This window comes from Phocoena sinus, chromosome 1 (genome assembly GCF_008692025.1).
Source record: "Phocoena sinus isolate mPhoSin1 chromosome 1, mPhoSin1.pri, whole genome shotgun sequence".
NCBI classification, from domain to species: Eukaryota; Metazoa; Chordata; class Mammalia; order Artiodactyla; family Phocoenidae; genus Phocoena; species Phocoena sinus.
In genome coordinates this window covers 117568447-117593287 of record NC_045763.1, presented here as the reverse complement: position 1 = coordinate 117593287, position 24841 = coordinate 117568447, and the positions used below count along the sequence as shown (strand labels likewise).

Here is a 24841-nt window from a genome sequence, read left to right as displayed (position 1 = left end):
ATTGTTTGTAAGATTCATCCATGTTGTAGCTCTAGATTATTTGTTTTTGCTGTTGTATAATATTCTATTATATAAATATGCTACAGTTTATCAGTTCTAGAGGGATAGTTGGGTGATTTCTAGGTTTTGTCTATTATAAGTGATGTTCTTTTAAACATTCTTCCATGAATTCTGGTTCATATGCACATACATTTCTCTCTAGAGCAGAATTGCTAGGTCATAGCGCGTGTTTATCTTCACATTTGCTAGGTAATGTGAAAGAGTGGTTTTACCAATTTGCATGCCCACCAGTGTTGTATAAAAGTTTCTTTGCTTGTCACACTGGCCAGCACTTGGCCTTTGTCAGACTCATTTTTGTCTGGTGGATGTGCAATGTATCTTGTAATTTTACTTTGCTATTCTCTGATTCCCCAGGAGATTGGACAACTTTTTATTTAGCCATCCATCAGGATTTCCTCTTCTATGAATTCTGTTCAAGTCTTTTATCCTTTATTTAAATGAGTTATCATTGTTCTTTTGTTATAGGAGTTCTTTATATATTTGAATATCAGTCCTTTATCAGGGCTATGTGTTGCAAATATTAATATCTCCTCCCATTCTATAGTATGTCTTTTGATTCTCTTTTGATATCTGTTAATGAACAGAAGTTCTTAGTTTAATGTAGTTGAGTTTATGAATCTTATTCTTTATGGATATCAGGTTTTGTGTCCTGTTTAAGAAATCATTGTTGACTCCAAGATCATAAAGGCATTCTTTTATATTTTCTTATGAAAACTTTATAGTTTTACCTTTTATATCTAGGTCTATAATCTACCTGAAGTTGATTTTTTTGTATGGTGTGAGGTGTCGTGAGCTCAGCTTTACTTTTTCCATAAGGACGCTCAGTTTTATATCAACATCATGTATTGAAAAAACCAGCCTTTCCCCATAGTTCTGCAGAGCCATCTTTGTGATGTATGAATCACGTTTAAAAAAATGCAAGGATCTGTTTTTTGATTTTGTTTTTTTATTTTTGGCTGCATTGGGTCTTTGTTGCTGCACGTGGGCTTTCTCTAGTTGCAGCGAGCGGGGGCTGCTCTTCGTTGCAGTGCGCGGGCTTCTCATTGCAGTGGCTTCTCTTGTTGTGGAGCACAGGCTCTAGGCACGCGGGCTTCAGTTGTTGCGGCACGTGGGCTCTGGAGTGCAGGCTCAGTAGTTGTGGCACATGGGCTTAGTTGCTCTGCAGCATGTGGGATCTTCCTGGACCAGGGATTGAACCCATGTCCCCTGCATTGGCAGGCAGATTCTTAACTACTGTGCCACCAGTGAAGTCCCAAGGATCTGTTTTTTGTGGTCTGTCTCTGATTGAATTCTACACTGTCTTAAGTATTATAGTCTTGTAAGTCTTTACAACTGGTAAAGCAGTTCCACAAATCTTACCCACTTTGTTTTACTTTTTTTTAAGTTATTAGGTTATTTTCAAATTAGTTTTGCCTTGAAAAGGCATATTTTCAAGTAATTTTTTGTCTTGAAAAAGTATAAATTTTAGATTAGCTTGTGAAATTCCATGCCAAAAAAAAAAAAAAAAGACAAACGAGAGTTCCTAGGCCCTGGTCGGGGAACTAAGATTTTTTTTTTTTTTTTTTTAAGAAAGTTGATTTTTCTCTCTCTTTTGTTTTTAATTAGTTAATTTATTTTTGGCTGCGTTGGGTCTTTGTTGCTGCATGCAGGCTTTCTCTAATTGCAGTGAGGGGGGCACTACTCTTTGTTGCAGTACATGGGCTTCTCATTGCAGTGGCTTCTCTTGTTGAGGAACACAGGCTCTAGGCGCACGGGCTTCACTAGTTGTGGCACACAGGCTCAGTAGTTGTGGCGCACGGGCTTAGTTGCTCCATGGCACGTGGGATCTTCCCAGACCAGGGCTCGAACCTGTGTCCCCTTCATTGGCAGGGGGATTCTTAACCACTGCGCCACGAGCGAAGCCCCGGGAGCTAAGATCTTGCAAGCCTCACGGCATGGCAAAAAAAACCCAAAAAAACAGAAAGCAAAAAACCCTATTGTGATTTCAGTTGGGATTATGAATCTGTATGTGATTTGGGGATTTTGGGTGTAATTGTTATCTTTACAATATTAAGTTTCCTAACTTGTGAACATGATATAGTAGCTCTTTCTTTATTTAGGGCTTCTGAAACATCTTTAAATAAAGCTTTATAATTTTATCCATAGAGATTTTGCATTTTCTTTGGTTAGATTTATTCTTAGGCACTTGATAGTTTTTAATGCTATTTATAAATGTATAGTATCCATTTAAAAATTCAATTTTATAATTTTTCCTGATATTTAGAAATACAACTGAGTTGTTTTGGGGGTTTTTTGTTTTGTTTTGTTTTGTTTTGTTTTTTGCGGTACACGGGCCTCTCACTGCTGTGGCCTCTCCCGTTGCAGAGCACAGGCTCTGGATGCGCAGGCTCAGAGGCCATGGCCCACCGGCCTAGCCGCTCCGCGGCATGTGGGATCCTCCCGAACCGGGGCATGAACCCGTGTCTCCTGCATTGGCAGGCGGACTCTCAACCACTGCGCCACCAGGGAAGCCCCATAACTAAGTTTTAAATTAATTTTATTTCAGAGACCTTGCTAGACTCTTATTAATTCTATTAATTTATTTATATTTTCTTTTTAAATACTCATAGCATCTGTAGGTAATGACACTTTTGTTTCTTCTTTCCAGCACTTATTCTTTTTTTTTTTTTTAGTGCTTATTCTTTTATGTATTTTTCTTGTCTTCCTGCACTGACCAAGATCTCCAGCACAGTGCTGAATAAACACGGTGATAGCAAACTTTCTTGCCTTCTTCCCAGTTTACAGTGTCACTTTTCAGTGTATTGGCATTATGTAAGCTTGCTGTAGATTTTTTTATAGATACTTTTTATCTACTGAGGAATTTCTTCGCTATATCTCAAATGAATATTGAATTTTTTTAAACCCCTTTTCTGCATATATTGAGGTAGTCATGCAGTTTTTCTCCTTTTGTTGATTAATGTAGTGAATTAAATTGATTTTTTTTTAAATGTTAGACCAACATTGTATTCCTTATACAAATCTAACTTGGTCATGATGTTTTACCCTCTTCAAATATTGCTTGTTTCAGTCTGCTAATATTTTGTATCTTTGTATATATATGTGTGTGAGATTGCCCTGTGATTTCCCTTTTCCTTTCTGTCCTTGTCAGGCTTTGGTATTGAGGTAGTGCTAATTTCATAAAATAAGCAAAATAATATACTTTATTCATCTGTTCTCTCATTGAGTTTGTATAAGATTGGAATTAATTCTTCCTTGAATGGTAGGTAGAATTTGCCAGTGTAGTCATTCAGGCCTGGTACTTATAGGAGGATTTAAAAATATGATTCAATTAATTTTATGTAATAATTACAGGACTGTAGGAGTTTTCTGTTTCTTTTTAGTCAATTTTGGTAAATTTTACTCTTCTGGGAATTTGATCATTTAAAAACATTTATGCATATCCTCATTCTGCAAGATCTATAGTGATATCCCTTTTTGCATCCCTATTATTGCCATTTCATCCTTTTTTCTTTTTTTTTAAATAAACTTATTTATTTTGTTTATTTACTTTTGGCTGTGTTGGGTCTTCGTTGCTGCACGCAGGCTTTCTCTAGTTGCGGCAAGTGGGGGCTACTCTTTGTTACAGTGCATGGGCTTCTCATTGCAGTAGCTTCTTTTGTTGCAGAACACGGGCTTTACGCACACGGGCTTCAGTAGTTGCAGTGTGTGGGCTCAGTAGTTGTGGTTCGCGGGCTCTAGAGCACAGGCTCAGTAGTCGTGGTACACGGGCTTAGTTGCTCCGCAGCATGTGGGATCTTCCTGGACCAGGGCTCAAACCCATGTCCCCTGCATTGGCAGGCGGATTCTTAACCACTCTACCACCAGGGAAGTTCCCATCCTTTTTTTCTTAATTAGCTTCATGAGAGGTTTATCAGTTTTACCCATTGTTTTCTATTTCTTAATTTCTACTATTGACTTTATTTTTTCCTTCTAAGTACACTCTTTGTTTTAACTTTAAAAAGAACCATAAGGGCTTCTCTGGTGGTGCAGTGGTTGAGAGTCTGCCTGCCAATGCAGGGGACACGGGTTTGTGCACTGGTCCGGGAAGATCCCATGTGCCGCAGAGCGCCTGGGCCCGTGAGCCATGGCCGCCGAGCCTGCGCGTCCGGAGCCTGTGCTCCACAACGGGAGAGGCCACAACAGTGAGAGGCCCACGTACCACAAAAAAAAAAAAAAAAAAAGAACCATCCAATTTTTGAGTTGGATGCTTACTAATTTTTAGTCTTTCTCCTAATATTAAGCATGTAGACCTCATTAATTTTCAGTCTTTCTTCTAATATAGTATATGCACTTAACACTATAAATTGTCCATCAAGTATTGTGTTAGCTATAGCCACAAGTTTTAATCTGTAAACTTTTAATTTTTATTCAGTTTAAAATATTATGTGCTGGGCTTCCCTGGTGGCGCAGTGGTTGGGAGTCTGCCTGCCGATGCAGGGGACGTGGGTTCGTGCCCCGGTCCGGGGGGATCCCATGTGCCGCGGAGTGGCTGGGCCCGTGAGCCATGGCCACTGGGCCTGCGCATCTGGAGCCTGTGCTCTGCAGCGGGAGGGAACACAGCGGTGAGAGGCCCGCGTACTGCAAAAAAATATATATATATATTATGTGCTTTGCATCATTTCTTTGTACATCAGAAGTCTTCACATCTACCTCTCTTCCACTTTCACTTATAACTTATAAGGAAGGATTTAACTGTTCATAGTGGCCTAGTGATTATATATCAGAACTTAAGATTTAACTTTTAGGTCTGGTTCTGATACCTGTGTCTGTTAGATCCTAGAGTACTAGCTTATAAAGAGAAATCATACCATCTGCCCCATCTTTTCCCACTTCATACAAGAGAAAAAAATAAATTAATTTGGTTCTGCTCTTTTTTGAATCACTTCCTATCTATACTATTGTTTAAATGGCACTTGACAAAAGGGTAATGAGAAGATAAAAGGCTGGGTCCTAGGCTTGTTTTATTTCTTTACAGGCTGGATTTACTCTTACACTGACTTAAAGCTGTACTCTCTAACTCTTATTCTTAGGGACTATGGGATCATCCGAACTCTGGATTTACCTATCTATGTCACACGGGTGAAGGGCAACAATGTATATTGCCTAGACAGAGAGTGTCGTCCTCGGGTGCTCACAATTGATCCAACTGAGTTCAAGTTCAAGCTGGCCCTGATCAACAGAAAATATGATGAGGTATGAAATGAGGAAGCATATTAGGAGTATTGAGAAGGGCAGCACTCCTTTTTTCCTATAAGTGATCTCTATTTCCTGCCCTAACCCTCCCCAAATGTCTAGGTACTACACATGGTAAGGAACGCCAAACTTGTAGGCCAGTCTATCATTGCGTATCTCCAGAAGAAGGGATATCCTGAAGTGGCACTGCATTTCGTCAAAGATGAGAAAACTCGCTTTAGTCTGGCACTGGAGTGTGGAAACATTGAGGTGAGAGAAGTATGGTTATAAGCCCCATATTGTTGTAGAGGAGGTGAGAGGGTTAGGGTGGCATTGGGAAGACATTATTCTGGGCTTGCTTCTTCAGCCAATATAATGGAATTTAGAATTTTTTTAGTTGTTAGATTGAGCTATCTTCCTGTTGCTGTTTGCCCATCTTTGCTTCTGCCCCAGCATTTCTATTGTTGTTGTCGCTCTGAGTTAGTCTGAATTCAGTAACTTTTAGAACAGAACCAAGATAGCATAGAATTTGAAAAATTTCATTATTTCCTTGACATTTGACTTGCTAACTGGCGGCTTAGATGAAGGAGTACTTATTAAATGTTGAGGCCTAGAGTCTATAGGCATTATTTTTAAATGGGGAGAAGCCTAAGGAAAATTGACTTTCTTACTTCTGAACTTCCTTCTTATTTCTTCTGAGGAGCCCCTGTGGATCTTCAAACCTGGCAAATGGGAAATACGATAGCTAAGCAAGAATTGGCCTTATGGAATCAGCAACTGCTAGAAGATGATTTTGTTGTAAAAGTAAATTTCTGAGGAGGAGGATAATGTGATGTGATTCTTCTATCCATGGATCCTAAGGGATCTTATTTGTTGATTGAATTTTCAGTACTATTAGATTGCAAACAAAGCTAGGAGGATTGAAAGTGTAAAGAGTTCCTTGGGAGATTTGAGTCACAATAACCTCCAACCTGTTAACACTAATTCTGGGGATTCTTTAGATTGCTCTGGAAGCAGCCAAAGCACTGGATGACAAGAATTGCTGGGAAAAGCTGGGAGAAGTGGCCTTACTACAGGGGAACCACCAGATTGTGGAAATGTGTTATCAGCGCACCAAAAACTTTGACAAACTTTCCTTCTTGTACCTTATCACTGGCAATCTAGAGAAACTTCGCAAGATGATGAAAATTGGTGAGACCCCAGAAACTAAGGATGGGAAAAGGGGTCCTTGGGGGAAGGAAGAAGGCAAATAGAGGCAAGAGAGAACTTGAGAGAGAAGACCTAACTTGGTGTCTCTTATTGACTTGGTGCAGCTGAGATCCGAAAGGACATGAGTGGCCATTATCAGAATGCCCTCTACCTGGGAGACGTGTCAGAGCGGGTACGGATCCTGAAGAACTGTGGGCAAAGTAAGTATCCAGGACTCACTTCCTTTGGGGCCTTAGGAAGTATTTTCTCTTTATGGTGAGTTATTCATATGTAGTAGTGAGGGATTTCCCTTCATTGCACATTTTTTCAAAAGAGACTGCATGCTCCTACCATGCTCAGAGACTTTCTTCAAAGCCAAATGGAGGGACAGCCAGAAAGTATAGTTTGGCTAGGCACTCTTAGGAAAATAGTTAATATCTTGGGGGAAATGGGTTTTAAAAGGTCCTGGAGCAGATACCGTAGTAAATGTGGTTGGTTGAATGCCATTAGAGTTTTATTGTTTTACTTCAAATCTGGAGGTTTCACCCATTTATTTATTCATTTTATATTTAAGGGGTATTTTTTGAGAACCCACTGTATACCAAGCATTATACTAGCACTTGAGATACCTTAGGGAATAAGAAAGGTGAAAGATGTGGTGTGGACCAAGGTGCTAGCTGTGAATGGGTGAGCAATGGTCAGATTCGGCATATATTTTAAAGGTAGAACCAACATGATTTGTCGAAGGGGACTGGTTGGGGGGATGTGAGAGAGAGGAGACTGGGATGAGTCCAAGGTTCTTGTTAACACTGATGATAGATCTTAAGGATAAGCAACTGTTTTAGTTATTTATTGCTATATAACAAATTACCCAAAACTTAGTAGTTTAAAACAACAAATGTTGATTATCTCAGTTTGCAGCATGACTTAGCTGTGTGCCTCTGGCTCAGTGTCTCTCATGAGGCTGCAGTCAAGGTGTTGGCCAAGGCTGCAGACATTTCAAGGCTCAAGTAGGGGAGGATCCACTCCCACATTCACTCTGTGGCTGTGGGCAGTCCTCAGGTCCTCACTGGCTATTGGCTGGGAGACCTCAGTTTTCTGCTCTGTGGTCTTTTCCATAGGGCAGTTCACAGTATGGCAGTTGGTTTCCCTTAGAGCAAATGAGGGCACCCAAGATGGAAGCCATAGTCTTTGTATCCTAATCTCAGAAGTGACATCCCATCATTTCTCCCACATACTGTTCATTAGAAGCGAGTCAATAGATCCAGCCCACACTGAAGGGAAGGACTTATGCAGGGACTTGACCAGGAGGCAGACATCAGGACACCAGTATTCACTTGGAAATGTACCTATGCCACAAAGTCTGTTTTCTTAACAGAGTCACTGGCCTATCTCACAGCTGCTACCCATGGTTTAGATGAAGAAGCTGAGAGCCTGAAGGAGACATTTGACCCAGAGAAGGAGGCAGTGAGTCTTTATTTACATAAGTATCTCTGATTACAGGATTAACTCTGAGATCTTGGGACTATTTAAACCTACAAATGTTACTCCCCACCTGGTTACCAGGAGAGGCAGAGAAACAAATGAGATCAAAGGAGGCTCCATAACCTTCCCTAGATGGTTCCTGAGAGCTGTTTGCTTTTAACCTTCTATCTTTCAGATCCCAGACATTGACCCTAATGCCAAGCTGCTTCAGCCACCTGCACCTATCATGCCATTGGATACCAATTGGCCCTTATTGACTGTATCTAAAGGGTTCTTTGAAGGCTCCATTGCCAGCAAGGGTAAGTGCCCACTTCTTCCATAGCATATTTGTTGTGTGCTTGTTTTCTGAAAAGCTGTCCTAGAGAGTACCATTAACTATTCTATCCTTTTCCTCTATCCTTTTTTCTGTGTGATGCCTCATGCAACACTGAGATGCCAATTAAAGTTAAAGTCTTTTAAAAACTAAATAAAAGCATTATGGCATCATTAAAATTTGGAAGATAGGAGGGAAAAAGAGAGATGTTTCTTAGTCCATGGCTCTAACAACCACTGTTAACATTTTGGTGTATTTTCTTAGATTTTACCATATATGTAGTCATACTCTCCGTTCTGTGTTTTATCATTCATGACATACAATCTTAAGGTACTAACTCAGCTACCTCAATTCTGTCACGTGGGTATACCCACTACCACTCCCACCCTTACACTCCTGTTTTCTCGGCTATGTCTACTAGTTTGTTTCTCCCAGCTGAGAGCCTAAATAGACCCTTGGGCATTTTGTGCCCAGTCCTGCTCTTTCTTCCATATCCTCTCATCTAGCCTTTGTCCTCATGCCCTGTACACACTGTAGTGGTGGTAACTTAGCAAAGATCTCAGCAAGAAATGCCAAGAGTTGGCACCAAAGGCTGGTTAGTAAGAAATTGTTTGAGGCAGTTTTTGGTAGCAGGAAGGCCAGTTGTTTTCATCTCTCTTCTATTCCCTCTCTCTGTGAAACCTATGCTAACCAGGTTAGCATAATATAGATACCACAAAAATAAACAAAAACAGTAAGTGGACACAACATTGGCACCTGCTTCTGTAAGGATGCAACAATTTGCCTGCAGAGGAGGCCATATCTTAGACTTAGCTGGCTGTAACCAGCTTCTCCTTTCTTTTCCTTCCCTCTGTAGGGAAGGGAGGAGCACTGGCTGCTGACATTGACATTGACACCATTGGTACTGAGGGCTGGGGAGAGGATGCAGAGCTGCAGCTGGATGAAGGTATGCATGTTCTTCTAGGAGTGTTCTGGGCAGATGGGCTCCCTAGAGTGGGACTGGGTTGTGGAGCAGTTCTGCAGGGTGCAGGACCATAGGACCAAGAAGGATCCCAGTGTTTTTCTTTCCTTTGGCTAAAATTGTGTCACTTTGAGAATCTATGTTGAGCCTGGATTTTCCTTACAGATGGGTTTGTGGAGGCTACAGAAGGTTTGGGGGATGATGCTCTTGGCAAGGGACAGGAAGAAGGAGGTGGCTGGGACGTGGAAGAAGATCTGGAGCTTCCTCCTGAGCTGGTATGTGGAATTTTCACCCTTGTAAGGTTCTCTCCATTTCTCCCAGTGGAGGCCGGTGGCCTTATCACCCCCCCAACACCTGTCCTGAGGTCCCTGAACGGGAGGCGGTCTGTATCCTCCTAGTCTGATGCTTATCTCCCATTTGAAAGAAAGAAGAATAAGATTAACTAGGGTTGTGCCAGTGTCATCTTATGAAAAGGCAGCAAGCTTTTTTGCCTGATTGGGGCTTTTGGTGTATCGTTTTGTTACTGGGAAAGCTTCTCCTATTTTGAGAGTCATCTTCCACAACCACCACCCCTCCTCCCCAACAGAGGCTGGGAATAAGGTAGAGTTGTGTTTAGATTTATCAGGGCAACTTGCTTGAATGGCTTAAAAAATGACTCACTCTTTGTTTTTCCCCTAGGATATACCCCCTGGTGTAGCTGGTGGGGCTGAGGATGGGTTCTTTGTGCCCCCCACTAAGGGAACCAGCCCAACTCAGGTAAGCAGGGAAACAGTCCTGTAGGGATAAGTGTTTCTGAGCTGGCTATACTTGATTAATGTATAAAGAATATTGACACTCTTCTCTTACAGATATAGAGTAGGACTGTTGGGAAGAGAAAGACCAAAATTTCACTTATCCTGGGTTTTCTGTTTCTTGTTAGATCTGGTGCAATAACTCTCAGCTTCCAGTTGATCACATCCTGGCAGGCTCTTTTGAAACAGCCATGCGGGTAAGTCTTAAAGCTACCTTGGCTTTTGTTGAGTGTGCCTTGCCTAGGGTCCCAGGGGGATGATTGATTCATCTTAACCAAATGGAAATTATTATACCCACAAGGGCAGAGGTGTATATTTAACGTGGAAGTCTTTGGTCTTACCTAAGGAAACTTGCCTCATAAGGCCTTCCTCTTACGTGCTTTCAATCTGGCTTAGTAATCTCGTAAAGTGGATTCTTCCAGCCATCTTCCACCCATTTATAGCATGCTTTCTGGCTCACATCAGTGAAGTGAGCACCCCTTAATGAACAGGTGTATTTTTTGAACACTAAGCCATGAGCTATCATAGCAATAACAAAAACAACCACAACTGCAACAGCCACTAACATTCAGTGTTGACTGTGTGCCAGGCATTATCGTAAATGCTTTATGGGTATTATTAAATGAGGTAGATCCTGTAATTAAATATAATTTACTGATGAGGAAACAAGTACAGAGAAGTTAAGTACCTTGCCCACTGTCAACTAGTTTTTAAGTAGCAGAGCCCAAATCTTATGTTTCTTTCCTCTTGTGTTCCAGCTCCTTCATGACCAAGTAGGGGTAACCCAGTTTGGCCCCTACAAGCAACTGTTCCTGCAGACCTATGCCCGAGGCCGTACCACCTATCAGGCTCTGCCCTGCCTGCCCTCCATGTATGGCTACCCTAATCGCAATTGGTAAGGTCCCTTGCTTCTGGCTTCTCTCTGTTCCAACTTAGGGTAGATATTTCAGATGGTAACCTCAGAGACAGAATTGTCCCAGAGCTGAGGTTTCCTAGTAGGAAAAGATCTTTGGCTTGGCACTCTGTCAGGTTTGGTTTACACCTCCTGCATCCATTTCCCTACCTTCTTTTACAGTAGGGTGTTGTGATCATGTTGCCAGAAGAAGAGTTTAAGTCCTAGTGGGCTCCTGATCATCCTTCTTTCCCTTTCAGGAAGGATGCAGGGCTGAAGAATGGTCTACCAGCTGTGGGCCTGAAGCTTAATGACCTCATCCAACGGTTGCAGCTGTGCTACCAGCTCACCACAGTGGGCAAGTTTGAGGAGGCTGTGGAAAAATTCCGTTCCATTTTACTCAGTGTGCCACTTCTTGTTGTGGACAATAAACAGGAGACTGCAGAGGTAAGAGCAGTCATAGTGTCATAGTCATACTTGTCATAGTGCTGGGCACCCCCACCTTCTTGCCTCTGTACCATGACCTTCTTTTGCCCCCTCTCCAGGCTCAGCAGCTCATCACCATTTGCCGTGAGTACATTGTGGGTTTGTCCATGGAGATAGAAAGGAAGAAGCTGCCCAAAGAGTCTCTAGAACAGCAGAAGCGCATCTGTGAGGTAAGACCTCTGGGCCTCTAAGCAGTATAGAGGTGTCTTCCCTTTTACCCACTATTAGGTCTGAATTCTTTATGTCTCAATATGGGGAGTAAGAGAAATTTGGGCTCATTTCTGTGAGGAAAGGATATATTTCTCCACCTGTCTTCCTCATCTCATCAGTCCTCCATAACTAGGAGGCAGAAGATTTCTCTGCTTTATAGCCAGTCCTGTTTTTATTTGGTTGTTTTGCTGTGTTTCTAATGCATATGTGACCCCTTATAAATGATCTATCCCAGCTTTAGCATCAGCATGGCATGTGTTCCTCCTTCTGTCCACCAGATGGCAGCCTATTTCACCCACTCAAACCTGCAGCCAGTGCACATGATCCTGGTGCTGCGTACAGCCCTCAACCTCTTCTTCAAGCTCAAGAACTTTAAGACTGCTGCCACCTTTGCTCGGCGCCTGTTGGAACTCGGGCCCAAGCCAGAGGTGGCTCAACAGGTATATGGGAACTTCTTTAGTGAGCGTAGGGGAACTAGATCTGCTCTTACATGGAGGGAGTCGAAGACCAAGGTCCTTGTCTCTGAAACAAAGTGCTGTATAACAGCATTCAACAAAAAGAGCCAACAAAATACCATCCTCTACTTACTGGCATGGGGACCTCCTTTTGTTCCTGGAAACTGAACTAATATCTTACTCAGACATGGCACCACTGTGAGAGTGTGACCTGCAATATGGAACAGGTCCTCTGTACCTGAAAATCAACCCAGTCCTGTCCCTAAGTTCTAGATTTCCCCTCACCACCACCACTAGCCTCCATATACATGTCCCATTACTTGTGTTTTCCAAAAGCTTTCTATTTGTGCAGTGAAAGCCAGTTTTAACCTTTTCAGGGCTAACCCTGAGAATTCTCAGACTTAGTGGAGGAGTATGGGTCTAGATCCATGGAGCCACTTTGGGATAGAGGAGGAGAAAGCCTGATACAACAGGAATGGCAACTGTTACCCCTTCACATATGACCTATACAGAGGATGTATTCTGTATTCATTCAGTACAATTGCACCTATATCAAAGAAACTACTAAACCATGGTGATGAGATCATTTGAGTTGTGGTGTGCAGCTTTCAGTCCTTGTAAATAAAATATTCCTTCACTCTTTTAGACCCGCAAAATCCTGTCTGCCTGTGAGAAGAACCCCACAGATGCCTACCAGCTCAATTATGACATGCACAACCCTTTTGACATCTGTGCTGCATCTTATCGGCCCATCTACCGTGGAAAGCCAGTGGAGAAATGTCCACTCAGTGGGGCCTGCTATTCGCCTGAGTTCAAGGGTCAGATCTGCAGGGTCACTACAGTAAGTACTGTCCTTGAGAAATGCATCTAGAATTCTGTCTTGAGAGAAGGACCAACTAGCATGTTGGTCCTTTTTGTCTCCTGTATTTCCCCCTCACACCTTGAGGCAGTGACACTGGAGGAGGGTAGAACTTCCCACTGCTCCTTCCAGTCAGTAACAATAACAAACCACTCTACTGTGCTCATTGAGGTGTGGAGGGAGTAGGCTTTCTAGGCTTCTCACCCTCACAAATCCCTAACTTCCTTCTATTTCTTCTTCCATAGGTGACAGAGATTGGCAAAGATGTGATTGGTTTAAGGATCAGCCCTCTGCAGTTTCGCTAAGGCCTGCTTCATGTGTGTAGGGTTAAGCACCGTGTTTTCCCGCAGACAGTTAGTCTTTATATCCTTCTAACTCCTTCTTCCTCAACTACCCTTCATATTATTGATGTTTAGCTCTCTCTCCCCTAAAACCTAATGTCCTTTTCTCTTCTATGGCTAATCAAAATGTCTAAACCTGACTTTTTTTTTTTTTTTTTTTTTTTTTTTTTGCCTCTGAGGACCTCTCATCTCAAGGTAACTACAGTTGTGGTCACGATTAGCCTTGCCTTCCCAGCTTAGATCTTTCAAAGAACATTTGTGATGAACATTTGTGAAATAAATTCCTTCTATATTTATGCCTTCCCTCCCCACCACCTTTGTGTACTTTTTGTTAGAAAGGAATGAGATGTAATAAATAAGATAGCATCTTTTACTCAGTCATAACAAGCTGTCAGCCATCCCCGTTTTCCTTGGGCATTTAAACTCCGAGGCAGATATCCTCTGTGTGGCCAGAAACTTAAAGTCTGAGAAGAAACTATTTGATTTTCCAGAAATGCACATCACTTTTTGTTGACTTGTTCTTTACAAAAATTGTTCTTGTATTTTGTTTCTCACACTAAATAAAGTAAATTTCTATGAGAGTTTTGTGGTTTGCCATTTGTTTCCTGGATACTGGAATATTCCTACTTACTCCATGTAGCAGCCCCATCAAAGCAGATACCTTTCCTTCAATAATTATTTTTAATTACAAAGGTAATAAATACCTATTTGTTTTTTTTTTTTTTAATATTTTTATTTTTTTTATTATTTATTTATTTATTTATGGCTGTGTTGGGTCTTCGTTTCTGTGTGAGGGCTTTCTCTAGTTGTGGCAAGCGGGGGCCACTCCTCATCGCGGTGCGCGGGCCTCTCACTGTCGCGGCCTCTCTTGCTGCGGAGCACAGGCTCCAGACGCGCAGGCTCAGTAATTGTGGCTCACAGGTCCAGTCGCTCCGCGGCACGTGGGATCCTCCCAGACCAGGGCTCGAACCCGTGTCCCCTGCATTGGCAGGCAGACTCTCAACCACTGCGCCACCAGGGAAGCCCCCCTATTTGTTTTTTAAAGTACATATTTTTCATAGGATATAGTGAATTGCTGTGAGAATGGTAGAAAGCAAGTAGTTCCCCTATTCCATTATTGACTGCAACCTTCCATCTATTGCTAATTATAGAGTGTATTCATTGAGCACCTGCCATGTACTTGGTACTGTTCTAGATGTACTTGGTACTGTTTTATGTGATATATATGTGATAAATTAGTAATACATTGTATATAGTACAGCAATTACAATGGCAATACAGAATTTTGCTTGTCATGTACTAAGATTAATTCCATAGAGTGATGTACTGTGCCTTTGATTAAAATATATACTTTTTTTCATTTTAAATTCATGTTTTCAATAAACAATACATTCATATAGTTCAGAAATCAGTAAATGTAAAAAAGCTATTCTGTAACATCTTCCTCCCACCTTTTTCGTCAGCCATCTAGTTCCTATCGCCTTCCCCAAAACAGGTAACTGCCATTGTTAACTTCCTTATATCCTGCCAGAGATTTTTTGATGTATAAACAAGCAGTTATGAATATGTTCTTCCCTATCCCCCTGTTATACCTAAATGGAAGCATACTAATGACTTTAAGTTGCCTTGTTATTCATGGATATGTGAGTTATTTCCATTCTTTGGATATTATATACAGTGCTGCAGTGAGCAACTTGAACATACATTGGACGGGTGTGGAAAGTGAATCTGAGGATAAACTATAAGTGTAATTCCTGCTGTCAAAGAGGGCAGGGCTTTGTATCTTTTTAGCTTTAAAAGATACTTTCTTAAACAGAATCCCCAAATTAAGCCTGCCCTCTCAAAAATTTGCACACTATTTTCATAACACTTTCTCAAGTTATAAACATTCTTTCTGTAACCATAGGCAAATTGATGAAAAATTTGGCAAAATGGCAAGATTTTTCTGTAAATTTAAAATAAATTATAAAATTAATTTTGCATACCAACATAAACATTCTGAACTGAGGGATATGAAAAAAGTGGACAGTCCTCATGAAGCTTATGTAATTGGGGAAACAAAATGGATACATGTGAAATAATTAAATACCAGGAAAGAATTTGAAGTTGGTTAATAAACAGTGGAGAGCCATTAAGTCCTTACTTGAGAGAGTGATATAAAGAAAATGTTGTAAAATACTGTTTTGCAACAGTGTTCACTATACGTGAAAGGTGGGAGGTGAGTAAATACTGAGATGAGGTGTTAGGCTTATCAATAGTAAAGCAAGTTTAAGAAATAGTGCAAAGGAAGAATCGTGCTTATTTTCAACTCCATCTTAATTCTCTTATTTGCCATCTGATGTTTTCCTTATTAACATACTTATATTACCATATTAATGTAAAACCAATATAAATACCTATAATGTGTGCTTGATATAGTCATATTAGAGATTACACGTTAGCAGTTTGGAGTTGAATGAGAAAGTTAACCTGGAATAGATGTTAACAGATGTTTGGGAGAAAGAGATTAATCAGGGAAGGACCTTAGAGTCCCAAATGTAATGTTACATATTTGTAATATGAGTCCTAGAGTGGTGAAGGGTTTTGAACAAAGCAATTTAAGAGTTGGGACTGGAATTTAGGTCTTCTGACTCCAGAGTGTTTTCTCCCAAATCACAGTACTTGTGCCTGGAAGAACACAGTAGGTTTTGCACAGGTATGATTTTAAAAGTCTGTGCCCTGTATGTCAAGGAAAGAGTAAGTACCTAAACTGGTGCTTGACACAAGTACTCAAGTGTGTGTTTTGGAAGCTAAGGATGAAAGTCATGAAGTAACTTTTTTCATTTAGTGTGATTTCTCCCTTTTAAACTTTATGGTACTTTATCCTTACTTCTTATAAGACACTTAACCTTGTGCCATACTTACAGTGTGTATGTCTGTCTAATCCTACCTCCAGCCTAATCCCCAGTCAACTACCTTACAGCAAGGGCTGGTCCTGATTTCTCTCTCTGCCCTCCACTGTGCCCAGCATAGGATATTCAACAACAGCGGATGCCTTCCAAGGGCTGAGATAGGTTTGTCAGGCAGTTGATGCATTCTCACAGATCTGAATAGCACAATTCCAGAGGAGGGAAGGGATGTCTGGAGTTGTCTACATGAGTCTCCTCCAACTACACTCGACTGAGTTCTGCGTAGAGAAAAGGAGATAGGTCAGGGAAGGCAGGTCTACTACCACTACATTCCAGTCGCCTCCTTACTTAGTCCAAGGTCCAAGAGTCGCTTTTTCTGCCTGATTTAATTAACCAACATTGAGTTCTAAGTTATTGGCACTGTGACAGTTTTAATGGGGTGCAGGGAAATCAGAGATATCCACTAGATTCTGCAGAGAAACATGCCTCATCAGGGCCTGGGAGAGCAAAGAGCAGCCAATGAGTGCCCAAGTTTTAGTCCCTAGCCTAGGAGCTGGGGATGCAGCAGTGAACACGACAGATGAAAATCCTTGCTATCATGGTGCTTAAATTCCAAGGGGCTTGAGAGGAGATAACGATAAATAAATAAAATATATAGTATGTCAGATAGTGGTAAGTGTTGAGAAAAATAAAGAGGAAAAGTGGATAGGAAGTGTATATGTGTGTGTGGGAGGGGTTGCAATTGTATTTAGTGAGGTCAAATAAGGCATTTCAGGGAAGATGACGTTTGAGTAAATTACTGAGGGAAGTGAGAGGAAACTAGCATGTTGGGTATGCCGTTAACTATCGTTATTGATTACACATGCACAGCTTCTGGTTGTTCGTAGGCAGTTTGTCCCAATTTGGCCTACCCACAGTTCAGGAAGAAATAATAAGCCAGGTAATGCAGGCAGTTGAAAGAAAGGAGGCCAAGCCAATAAAACCTGGCAGAAGGTAACAGTAAGTTCCCCTTTGTTGGTTCTACGTTCCCAGAGAAAGAGGGGAAGAAAAAAAAAAAATCGCAGCTTCCTGTCCCTTTAAAAATGGCGGCCCGGCACGGGCCAACAATGCCATTGGCTGCACGAGGCAAAGAGGGAGGGCGCGGGGGGTGGGGCGCAGAGTCCTGCCTCCTACGGCACGGCGGAGGTGGCAAGATGGCCGCGGTTGAGGAGGATGGTGGTGTTGGGGCTGAAGCCGACCGGGAATTGGAAGAGCTTCTGGAAAGTAAGAACCCGTAATGGGAAAGGCCCGAAGGGGGCGGGTGTAAGGATCCCTTCAGGGGGTTAGGTGAACCTGAGGTATTTGGGGCGGAGCAGGAGAGGTTCTCCAAAGGTTGGTCGGCGGCGGAGAGTCTGCGACCCCCGAGATAATCTCTGGGTCACCCTCTCCTTCGCGGCGGGAGCTGAGGAGCTCGCTTTGGGTCCCTGAGCGGCCCAGACCGTTGATCTCCTTGCCGGAGGGGAAACTAACCCAGGGGACGATGTTTCACGATCCCACTCCAAACTCCCCTTACTTTAGATTAGTAAGTTCTTAAAGTCTGACTTTCTCCCCGCCGGCAGCAGCCTTCGGTCCTCGGTGGGCCGCGAACCGGACATCCACGGATTGCTTCCATTAACTCTTAGCGAGCCCGAAGTGCGTCCTTCTGTGCACTGTCCTGTTCTCCTTAACACGGAAGACACGCCTTTCCTTCTCCCAGTCCTTTCACCTTTCTCTCATCAGGCCCCTTTCCAGTTCTTTCATCATGTCAGAGCTCAAACACACTCCCTTCCCATTATTTTGAAAAACAGGGTGAGACGGCCTCTGGGGAAGACAATTCACCCTCTTAAAAGAGGGTGGCTGTACTTTTCCTCCTTAGCCCTGTTTCTTGCCCGGAGTGGGGCCGCTGCCCTCCCCTTACACTTAGAGTCTGGCAAGCAGAATGGTGGTGAGGACAGAGGCTTTTCAGGGAAGAGGTGAATATTTTTTTGTTTCTTGCTCAGTCACAGACAGAGTGGGCAGGCGGAAAGATGAACAGAAATTGTGAGAAGTGCTAAGTGACTGTGTGAGTCTGCAGAGAGGAGGCCAGAGGGAGCTCTAAGAGCTTTGGGGAGGGAGAGTGAAACTGCAAGGTAAGGGAGTTCAGTGCCCTCCCATGGAGTGTAATATGGAGTCCCTCAGTTCATACTAGTACCAGGACCCATGGGGAGCTAGGTGAAACATCTTGTGGCTTCAGCTTTCTTGCCAAAGATTAGATTATTCCCTTTAGGGCTTCAGAATGAGTTCAGGGGGTTAAGGGCATCTGTGTTCTCTGCTCCCCTTGGATATCTGTATGGGATTTCTAGGAGTCATTAAAGAATGGCAAGGAAGGCACTGTATAGATGGAGATGTCTCTACAGAAGTTTTAACTCTCTTCTCCCAGCTCTGAGAGAGATGCTTGTTCCACCTTAAGAGATTTCTTCTCCTTTGTTGACAATAAATTAGGTAATGGGGTGGGAAGTGGGAGGCTTATTGAGGGGTGGGTCAGGAGAGGGAGACTCAAAAAAAGGAGAAAATTTAGGAAAGTTGACAGTTTGAAAGATTGTTCTCTTAATGCTTTGCCCAGAAACCCCCCAGCCTTGCATCCTCATCCATCCCCAAATACACGCTGTGTTTCTTGTTTCTGAAGGTGCTCTTGATGATTTTGATAAGGCCAAACCCTCACCAGCACCCCCTCCTACCACCACGGCCCCTGATGCTTCGGGGTCCCAGAAGAGATCGCCGGGAGACACTGCCAAAGTATACATTCCACCCACTTAAGGGATGGGGGGGGCGGGCAATGGGCATGCAGCTCTGAGCAGAGGTTGGGCAGGCCCCTGTAGGCCAGAGGGGAGTTGGGGGAGGTGCCTTGGCCTCACATTGCTGAGTGCTCTTGCAGGCCTCAGTCCTTGTGAAACAAGGACTTGAGATTGAGTAGAGGGATCTCAAGGAAGTTCTTTAAGAAAAGAGCAGATTTAAATGTTTGGATTGGGAGTGATACTCCATACCGTTCCCTCAGTGGCCAGATACCTTTTTGCTGCTCTTAGTAAGAGAGGTAGTGAGAATATCCAGTGGAGGTGGGTAGGAGGGAAGCATTGCATTTCCCAGAGCCACTGCCTGTGACTTTTGTCAGAGGCCATGTGCAGTGGGGTGCCAAGTAAGAGATGCACTTAGGCCACGTTCTCCCCTGCAGGATGCCCTCTTTGCCTCCCAAGAGAAGTTTTTCCAGGAACTGTTTGACAGCGAGCTGGCTTCCCAAGCCACTGCAGAGTTCGAGAAAGCAATGAAGGAGTTGGCTGAGGAAGAGCCCCACCTGGTAGAGCAGTTCCAAAAGCTCTCAGAGGCTGCTGGGAGAGTAGGTGAGGAGGGGGCCCCAGACAACTGAAAATGTCTGAGCAAACCTCCTAGGTCATTGTTGCTTGAGGACACCAAACTTTGTAAAGTTGACAGCAATTATGATACCACTGCCATGGGATGGGGGAGGAGATGGGAGGAGGCATGAGACCCTGTTTAATGAAAAGCATGAGATAAGTTGGAAAGTAACAGAAAAGATTATTAAAAAGTGACCATTTTAAAGGTCACAGTGTTAATGTGGGTGTCATTGTGGAGAACAAACTGACACACAGTTCATGTAGTTTTATGAAAATAACTATGAAGATAACCCTAGAGTATTCAAAGATTTGGAGTGCTAGTGATTCACTAATAAATGCTCCATAACCAAGCTGGTAACCAGGTCAGTCTAGGCAAGCAAACAGTTAAAATCCTAAATGACCTTGGCTCTTTTCATCTCTCCTAGGTAGTGATGCGACTTCCCAACAAGAATTCACTTCTTGCCTAAAGGAGACATTAAGTGGACTAGCCAAGAATGCCACTGACCTTCAGGTGAGGGGGAAGAGATAGGGAACCACAGGGGGCCCACTCCTAGACACTTCACCAGCAGAGTCTCAAAAGGCAGACTCTGTTGGGTATCATCTCAAGTCTGTCCCTGCCTGACTACTTTGCTACAGGCAAGTTTAAATAGTTCTTTCCCACCTGAAAGGTTGGTGAGCATCCCAAGAAGGTAGTATACTTGCTCACCTCCCTCCTGTCCTTTCTAGAACTCTGGCATGTCAGAAGAGGAGCTGACCAAGGCCATGGAAGGGCTGGGCATGGACGAAGGAGATGGGGAAGGGACCATCCTCCCCATCATGCAGAGTATCATGCAGAACCTCCTGTCCAAGGATGTGCTGTACCCATCACTGAAGGAGATCACAGAAAAGGTTTATGAACTTCTATTTATGCTTTTCCTCTTTGTTCCCCATTGTATTAGCTCCTGTGAGCTGCTTTGTCTATTTAGAGCCTGCAGAGATAGAGTAACTCAAGTGTACAGGTTCATCTATTTTTTTCTCCTTTATTTATTTGGAGGGGGAGAGTTAGGGAGGAGTTGTATCTCCAAGAGAATAAAGCTACCATACTGAGGATGTTTAAGGTAGAAGGGGAAATCCTTCAGCTCTAGTTTTCTGTAAATTGGTCTAAGTCTCTGTTGTTGTCTGATAAACCTTTCTTGCATTTCCAACTTCATTAATTTCTCCAATAAGGTTTCACTGAGGATTTACTGGCTTTATGCTGTGAACAATTTTAAGAGTAGTTTAAATGATGGTCTCTGCCATCACAGAGCTTATAGTGTCACTGAAGAGATTTTTAAAGGTTGTTAAACAAAAAAGAAGGGATATGTGACAGAGATCATATGTGGCCCTTAAAGCCTCAAATATTTACTATCTGGCTCTTCACAGAAAAAGCTTACTGTCCTCTGGTGACCGTAAATGCTAGCACAGCCAGGTGATCTGACTGAAGTGAGTGCTACTTCTCATGCTGAACTCGCTTATTTAGCTTTTCCTTCTCCTATGTTCCTGTCCCCTTCATGTTTTACTCTTCCTCATATTTTATTGCCCTTACTTATTCATTGTTCACTTACTTCCTCCCCACCCATTCTCTCTTTGCTTAGTATCCAGAATGGTTGCAGACTCACCGAGAATCTCTACCTCCAGAGCAGTTTGAAAAATATCAGGAACAACACAGTGTCATGGGCAAAATATGTGAGCAGTTTGAGGCAGAAACCCCCACAGATAGTGAGGCCACTCAAAAGGCTCGTTTTGAGGTGGTGCTGGATCTCATGCAGCAGGTAAGGCCTCGTCTTGCCATCTGCCCGCTGCTGCTATCTGCTTGCGTGTTCAGTGGAGGAGGTGTCCTGGAAGGATGCCTCCCTGCCCAGCCAAGGTGGAGGAGGGAGCACAGGAGAGGCCACATAGCATGGTCTTATCTCTTGTTCCTCTTTCCTTATTTTCCAGCTACAGGATTTGGGCCATCCTCCAAAAGAGCTTGCTGGGGAGATGGTGAGTATACCTTCTCATATACTTTAATCTTAGCCCCGGTTTCCAGTATTTTGTAACCTTTAGTGATTTCACCTAAGGTGATAATTGTGGCTGCTGGGGATGGACCTTCAAAAGCTCTAACTTTCTGAAATAGGAGGAGTTATCTGAGTCCCTTCATCTCTTCTCCAGCCTCCTGGCCTCAACTTTGACCTGGATGCCCTCAATCTCTCGGGCCCACCAGGTGCCAATGGCGAACAGTGTCTGATCATGTGAAACACAACATGCTTCCTTCCCTGATTCCCAGCTGTGGGGGAACGTCTGGAGTCAGCAGAACCACTGGGAGCTGAGGCAGGAGTGTCGTCTACAGGAGTGGTCTGCCCACTGCCATCTGTCATCCCACCCAAGATTGTGCCATACCAGCTGAGGCTTTTTTTCTGTCTTTCTAGGAATAAGGCCTGTTCTGCAGATCATTTCTGTGAACCCTTTCCATTGTGGTTTCTGCTGCTAGCAAAGGCCCAGCTACCTACCAGGTGAAGGAAGGTGTCCCTTTTGGGGCATGCACCTTCTTTCCTCTCCCAAAATAATGTTATACAGGGCCACACTGAGTTCACTTTTGTACCCAGGGTCTTTGTGCCTTGTGTTTACTCCCTGTCTTGGACCTGGGGAGCAGGGACAGAGTCCTAGGACTCTATATTTCTATAGTTTTCTTGGGCAGCACCTGTGGGAATGAATGGGGAGAAACTTAGCCTAGGCTGGGGGTTTAGGTCTGTCACCACACCCTCTTGCCTTCAGACTGTTCTGAATTCTCTGAAGGGAAAGTAAGTGGGGGGGCTTTTGCATCTAAAAATGCTACTCTTTCACAGTAGGTTGAAAGAGAAGCCCTGGGATTCTCCTCCTTCCAGGTACAGAGTCCTCAATTGCCTGTTCCAGCCTGAGAACTCAAGTAGCTGCCCTGTTCTTTCTATAATGCTATGTGATCTGGGTGAACTCAGCCCTTGACCTTCCTTTATCCCCTGCCTCTCCTCTCATCTCTCTATTTTAAATACCTCTTTATTCCAACCCTTCTCTGAGCCCAAACTGTGACAAAGAAGGGCCCATCCTGTTTCCCCTCATCTAGTCCATCCACCACCCTCACTGGCCCCCCTATCTCCCTGGCAAATGTATATAATTATAGTGTCAGGTCTAGGAAATGAATTACTGTTCTTCCCCAGATACATTTTGGCTTATTTGAGACATCTGATTCCTTTGAATCCTGTTCATTGATTCAGGGAGGTAGCTTGGGAAAGGGGGGGTGGGATGCAGCCTGGATCCTTTTTCCTGACTAATAAATATTCTGAGTGAGGGATTGAGCCTGTTTTTCATCCAAGTCTTTTCCTAATCTTCCTCAGCTTCTCTAAGCTGCCCTGTGAGGAATGTTAGCATAACATTGCATTACTGGGTTCTACCACCACTTCCCTTCCCCAGCTCAATCTGCACCTCAGTTGGCAAAGGAGACTGAATGGCCATCTTTCCTCATTTTCTCCGAATATTTCAATTTGGGAAGCCCTTCGATTGGTATTGTATTTTAACATTTCACAGTATTATTATTAATGTTAGTAATATATTGTTAACATGTTTAGTAAATTATTTTTCTTTGAGCTGACCTTGCTTTTCTCTGTGGGAACCAGTGAATCTGTAGACCTTGGCTGCCACATGTTGGTGGATACTCTGGTCAGACCAGCTGGCTGTCCTTGTTCAGCACTGAGAAAATAACTTCCAGAGCAAATTTGTACTTATCATTTGTGGCACTTTGAGCTCCTGACATGTCACTTTCCCTTGGATTAAGACTTTTCACCCCTTAAGATCCCACACATTCTGTGGTATTGGCGAGGAAGGAAATGTTCTTAAGGCCTAAGGCTGTTTGGGAAGGTCCAGCTACTGTACCTTAAAGTACAGAAGAGCCCGGGTCTGAATCTGAGACTCCTCTCCTCTGCAAGAGGTGGGAAAGTACAGGCAGAGCTGTGATGATGGTCACAGGACGTGAATGGCCAAAATTCTCTCCTTATAACTAGCAAAAACTGGATGAGGAAAGAGAAAAAGGAGGGAAGAACGAAAGGGCCTTGCACCTTGAGCTATGTGCCAGTTTTCCTTTACACATTCTCAATTCTGCTGGCCTGGCCAGGGCTTACGCCAGGAACCTTAGTTTTGTTCCCAAGCCATTCATTTTCATTTTGATTTTGATTGAACATGAACAAATTGACCTCAGGTTACTCTCTGTTCCAAAAATACTATTTGAATTATTCTAGGACTTGTGGAAAGATGGAGTGGTCCTTCTCAAACTGTGGTAAAGGACCAGGTTTTTTGTTTTATAAGTATCCTGTCCTTTGTCCACCAATATGTGTTCCATATGCTCAGTTCACACTGTGGGCTACCCACCACACAAGTTTGACAACACCAAACTGACCAGACCTCTTCCGCAGGATAAGGCCACTGATGATGCATTTGGATATTATAGCGGTCAAAATGCTAGGGACTTCCCTGGCAATCCAGTGATTAGGACTCCGAGCTTCCACTGCAGGGGTCATGGATGGGTTCGATCCCTGGTTGGGGAACTAAGATCCCGCATGCCCCATGACGCGGCCAAATAAATAAATGAATAAAAATAAAAAACAAAATGCTAAAAGGTTTCTGAACACATTTAATTTCTAACTCATTCTTGTCGCAGACTGGTGAAAAACTGTTCACAGACCAGTACAACTTTCCAACCACCTGAGTAGCACTGCTCTAGGGCCCTCCTCAGTCTCTCCACAGTTGCATCAGCCAAAGGGATACATTTCTATACTTGTTCCATGTGAGGGTTGCTTCTACTGAACCTTTTCTTCAGCAAGAATGTGTCGCTGTAAGGACGTTTCTAGTATTCTTCTAGCCTTCCTTTGCTGCTTAAAATAACCATCACAAAGCTTAGGTTTAAGCTGTAAAGTGTTTATGCTGCTCTCAAACTTTAAAGGAGGTGCCCCTTTGTTCCAAAATTCTGTACATTAGAAAACAAATTTGTAATTGTTTGGATGGTTTAATTAAGAATCAGGTTAGTACTGTGATAATCATGTTCCTATGATTCTGGAACATCCTGGCAGGGGCCCCATGAGGTGCTTATAATGTGCTGTTGAGATGGCTTTTTGGGAGCTTGGGAGAAACGATGGCCCACAGTAAATGAAGTAGAGATGACAGACCATATGAAAAATGATCAAAAGGCTTAGAGGAAGTATGCATGCAAGAATGAATGTGTATTTCACTGGAAAACCCATCTGCTGACTATGTTTCTCAGGAAGGCCTCAGGA

General features: G+C 43.1%; 2 protein-coding genes across 5 annotated transcripts in view; both read left to right on the top strand.

The window, feature by feature from the left end:
- The window catches only part of COPA (COPI coat complex subunit alpha), a 49679-nt gene extending 35846 nt beyond the window's left edge, over positions 1-13833 (top strand). For 2 of the 4 annotated variants that reach the window (XM_032621489.1, XM_032621479.1), the window contains exons 18-33: positions 5130-5292; positions 5395-5541; positions 6273-6462; positions 6585-6680; positions 7838-7926; positions 8120-8243; positions 9114-9203; positions 9384-9493; positions 9897-9974; positions 10138-10206; positions 10768-10904; positions 11162-11348; positions 11447-11557; positions 11876-12037; positions 12699-12893; positions 13157-13833. In XM_032621489.1, the coding sequence (XP_032477380.1) occupies positions 5130-5292; positions 5395-5541; positions 6273-6462; positions 6585-6680; positions 7838-7926; positions 8120-8243; positions 9114-9203; positions 9384-9493; positions 9897-9974; positions 10138-10206; positions 10768-10904; positions 11162-11348; positions 11447-11557; positions 11876-12037; positions 12699-12893; positions 13157-13216 (2008 nt within the window). In that variant the 3' untranslated portion in view covers positions 13217-13833. Of the gene's footprint in view, positions 1-5129; positions 5293-5394; positions 5542-6272; positions 6463-6584; positions 6681-7837; positions 7927-8119; positions 8244-9113; positions 9204-9383; positions 9494-9896; positions 9975-10137; positions 10207-10767; positions 10905-11161; positions 11349-11446; positions 11558-11832; positions 12038-12698; positions 12894-13156 lie in introns of those variants that run through there. The other 2 variants (XR_004348298.1, XM_032621496.1) reach the window with 2 other exon arrangements.
- A 3480-nt stretch (positions 13834-17313) lies between these two features.
- Positions 17314-23161, top strand: PEX19 (peroxisomal biogenesis factor 19). The gene is made up of 8 exons (XM_032607850.1): positions 17314-17403; positions 18824-18933; positions 19367-19532; positions 19970-20055; positions 20271-20432; positions 21158-21334; positions 21501-21545; positions 21714-23161. The coding sequence occupies exons 1-8, from the start codon at positions 17334-17336 to the stop codon at positions 21795-21797; spliced, it is 900 nt and encodes a 299-aa protein (XP_032463741.1). The 5' UTR covers positions 17314-17333; the 3' UTR covers positions 21798-23161.
- The last annotated feature ends 1680 nt before the right edge of the window (positions 23162-24841 follow it).

What these genes read in the sequence shown, in the direction of transcription:
- PEX19 (XM_032607850.1), top strand. Translation starts at nt 17,334, where the DNA reads ATGGCCGCGGTTGAGGAGGATGGTGGTGTTGGGGCTGAAGCCGACCGG. An exon ending in AGAATGCCACTGACCTTCAG is followed by an intron (nt 20,056 to 20,270) that starts GTGAGGGGGAAG and finishes TGTCCTTTCTAG; the next exon opens with AACTCTGGCATGTCAGAAGA. An exon ending in TGCTGGATCTCATGCAGCAG is followed by an intron (nt 21,335 to 21,500) that starts GTAAGGCCTCGT and finishes CTTATTTTCCAG; the next exon opens with CTACAGGATTTGGGCCATCC.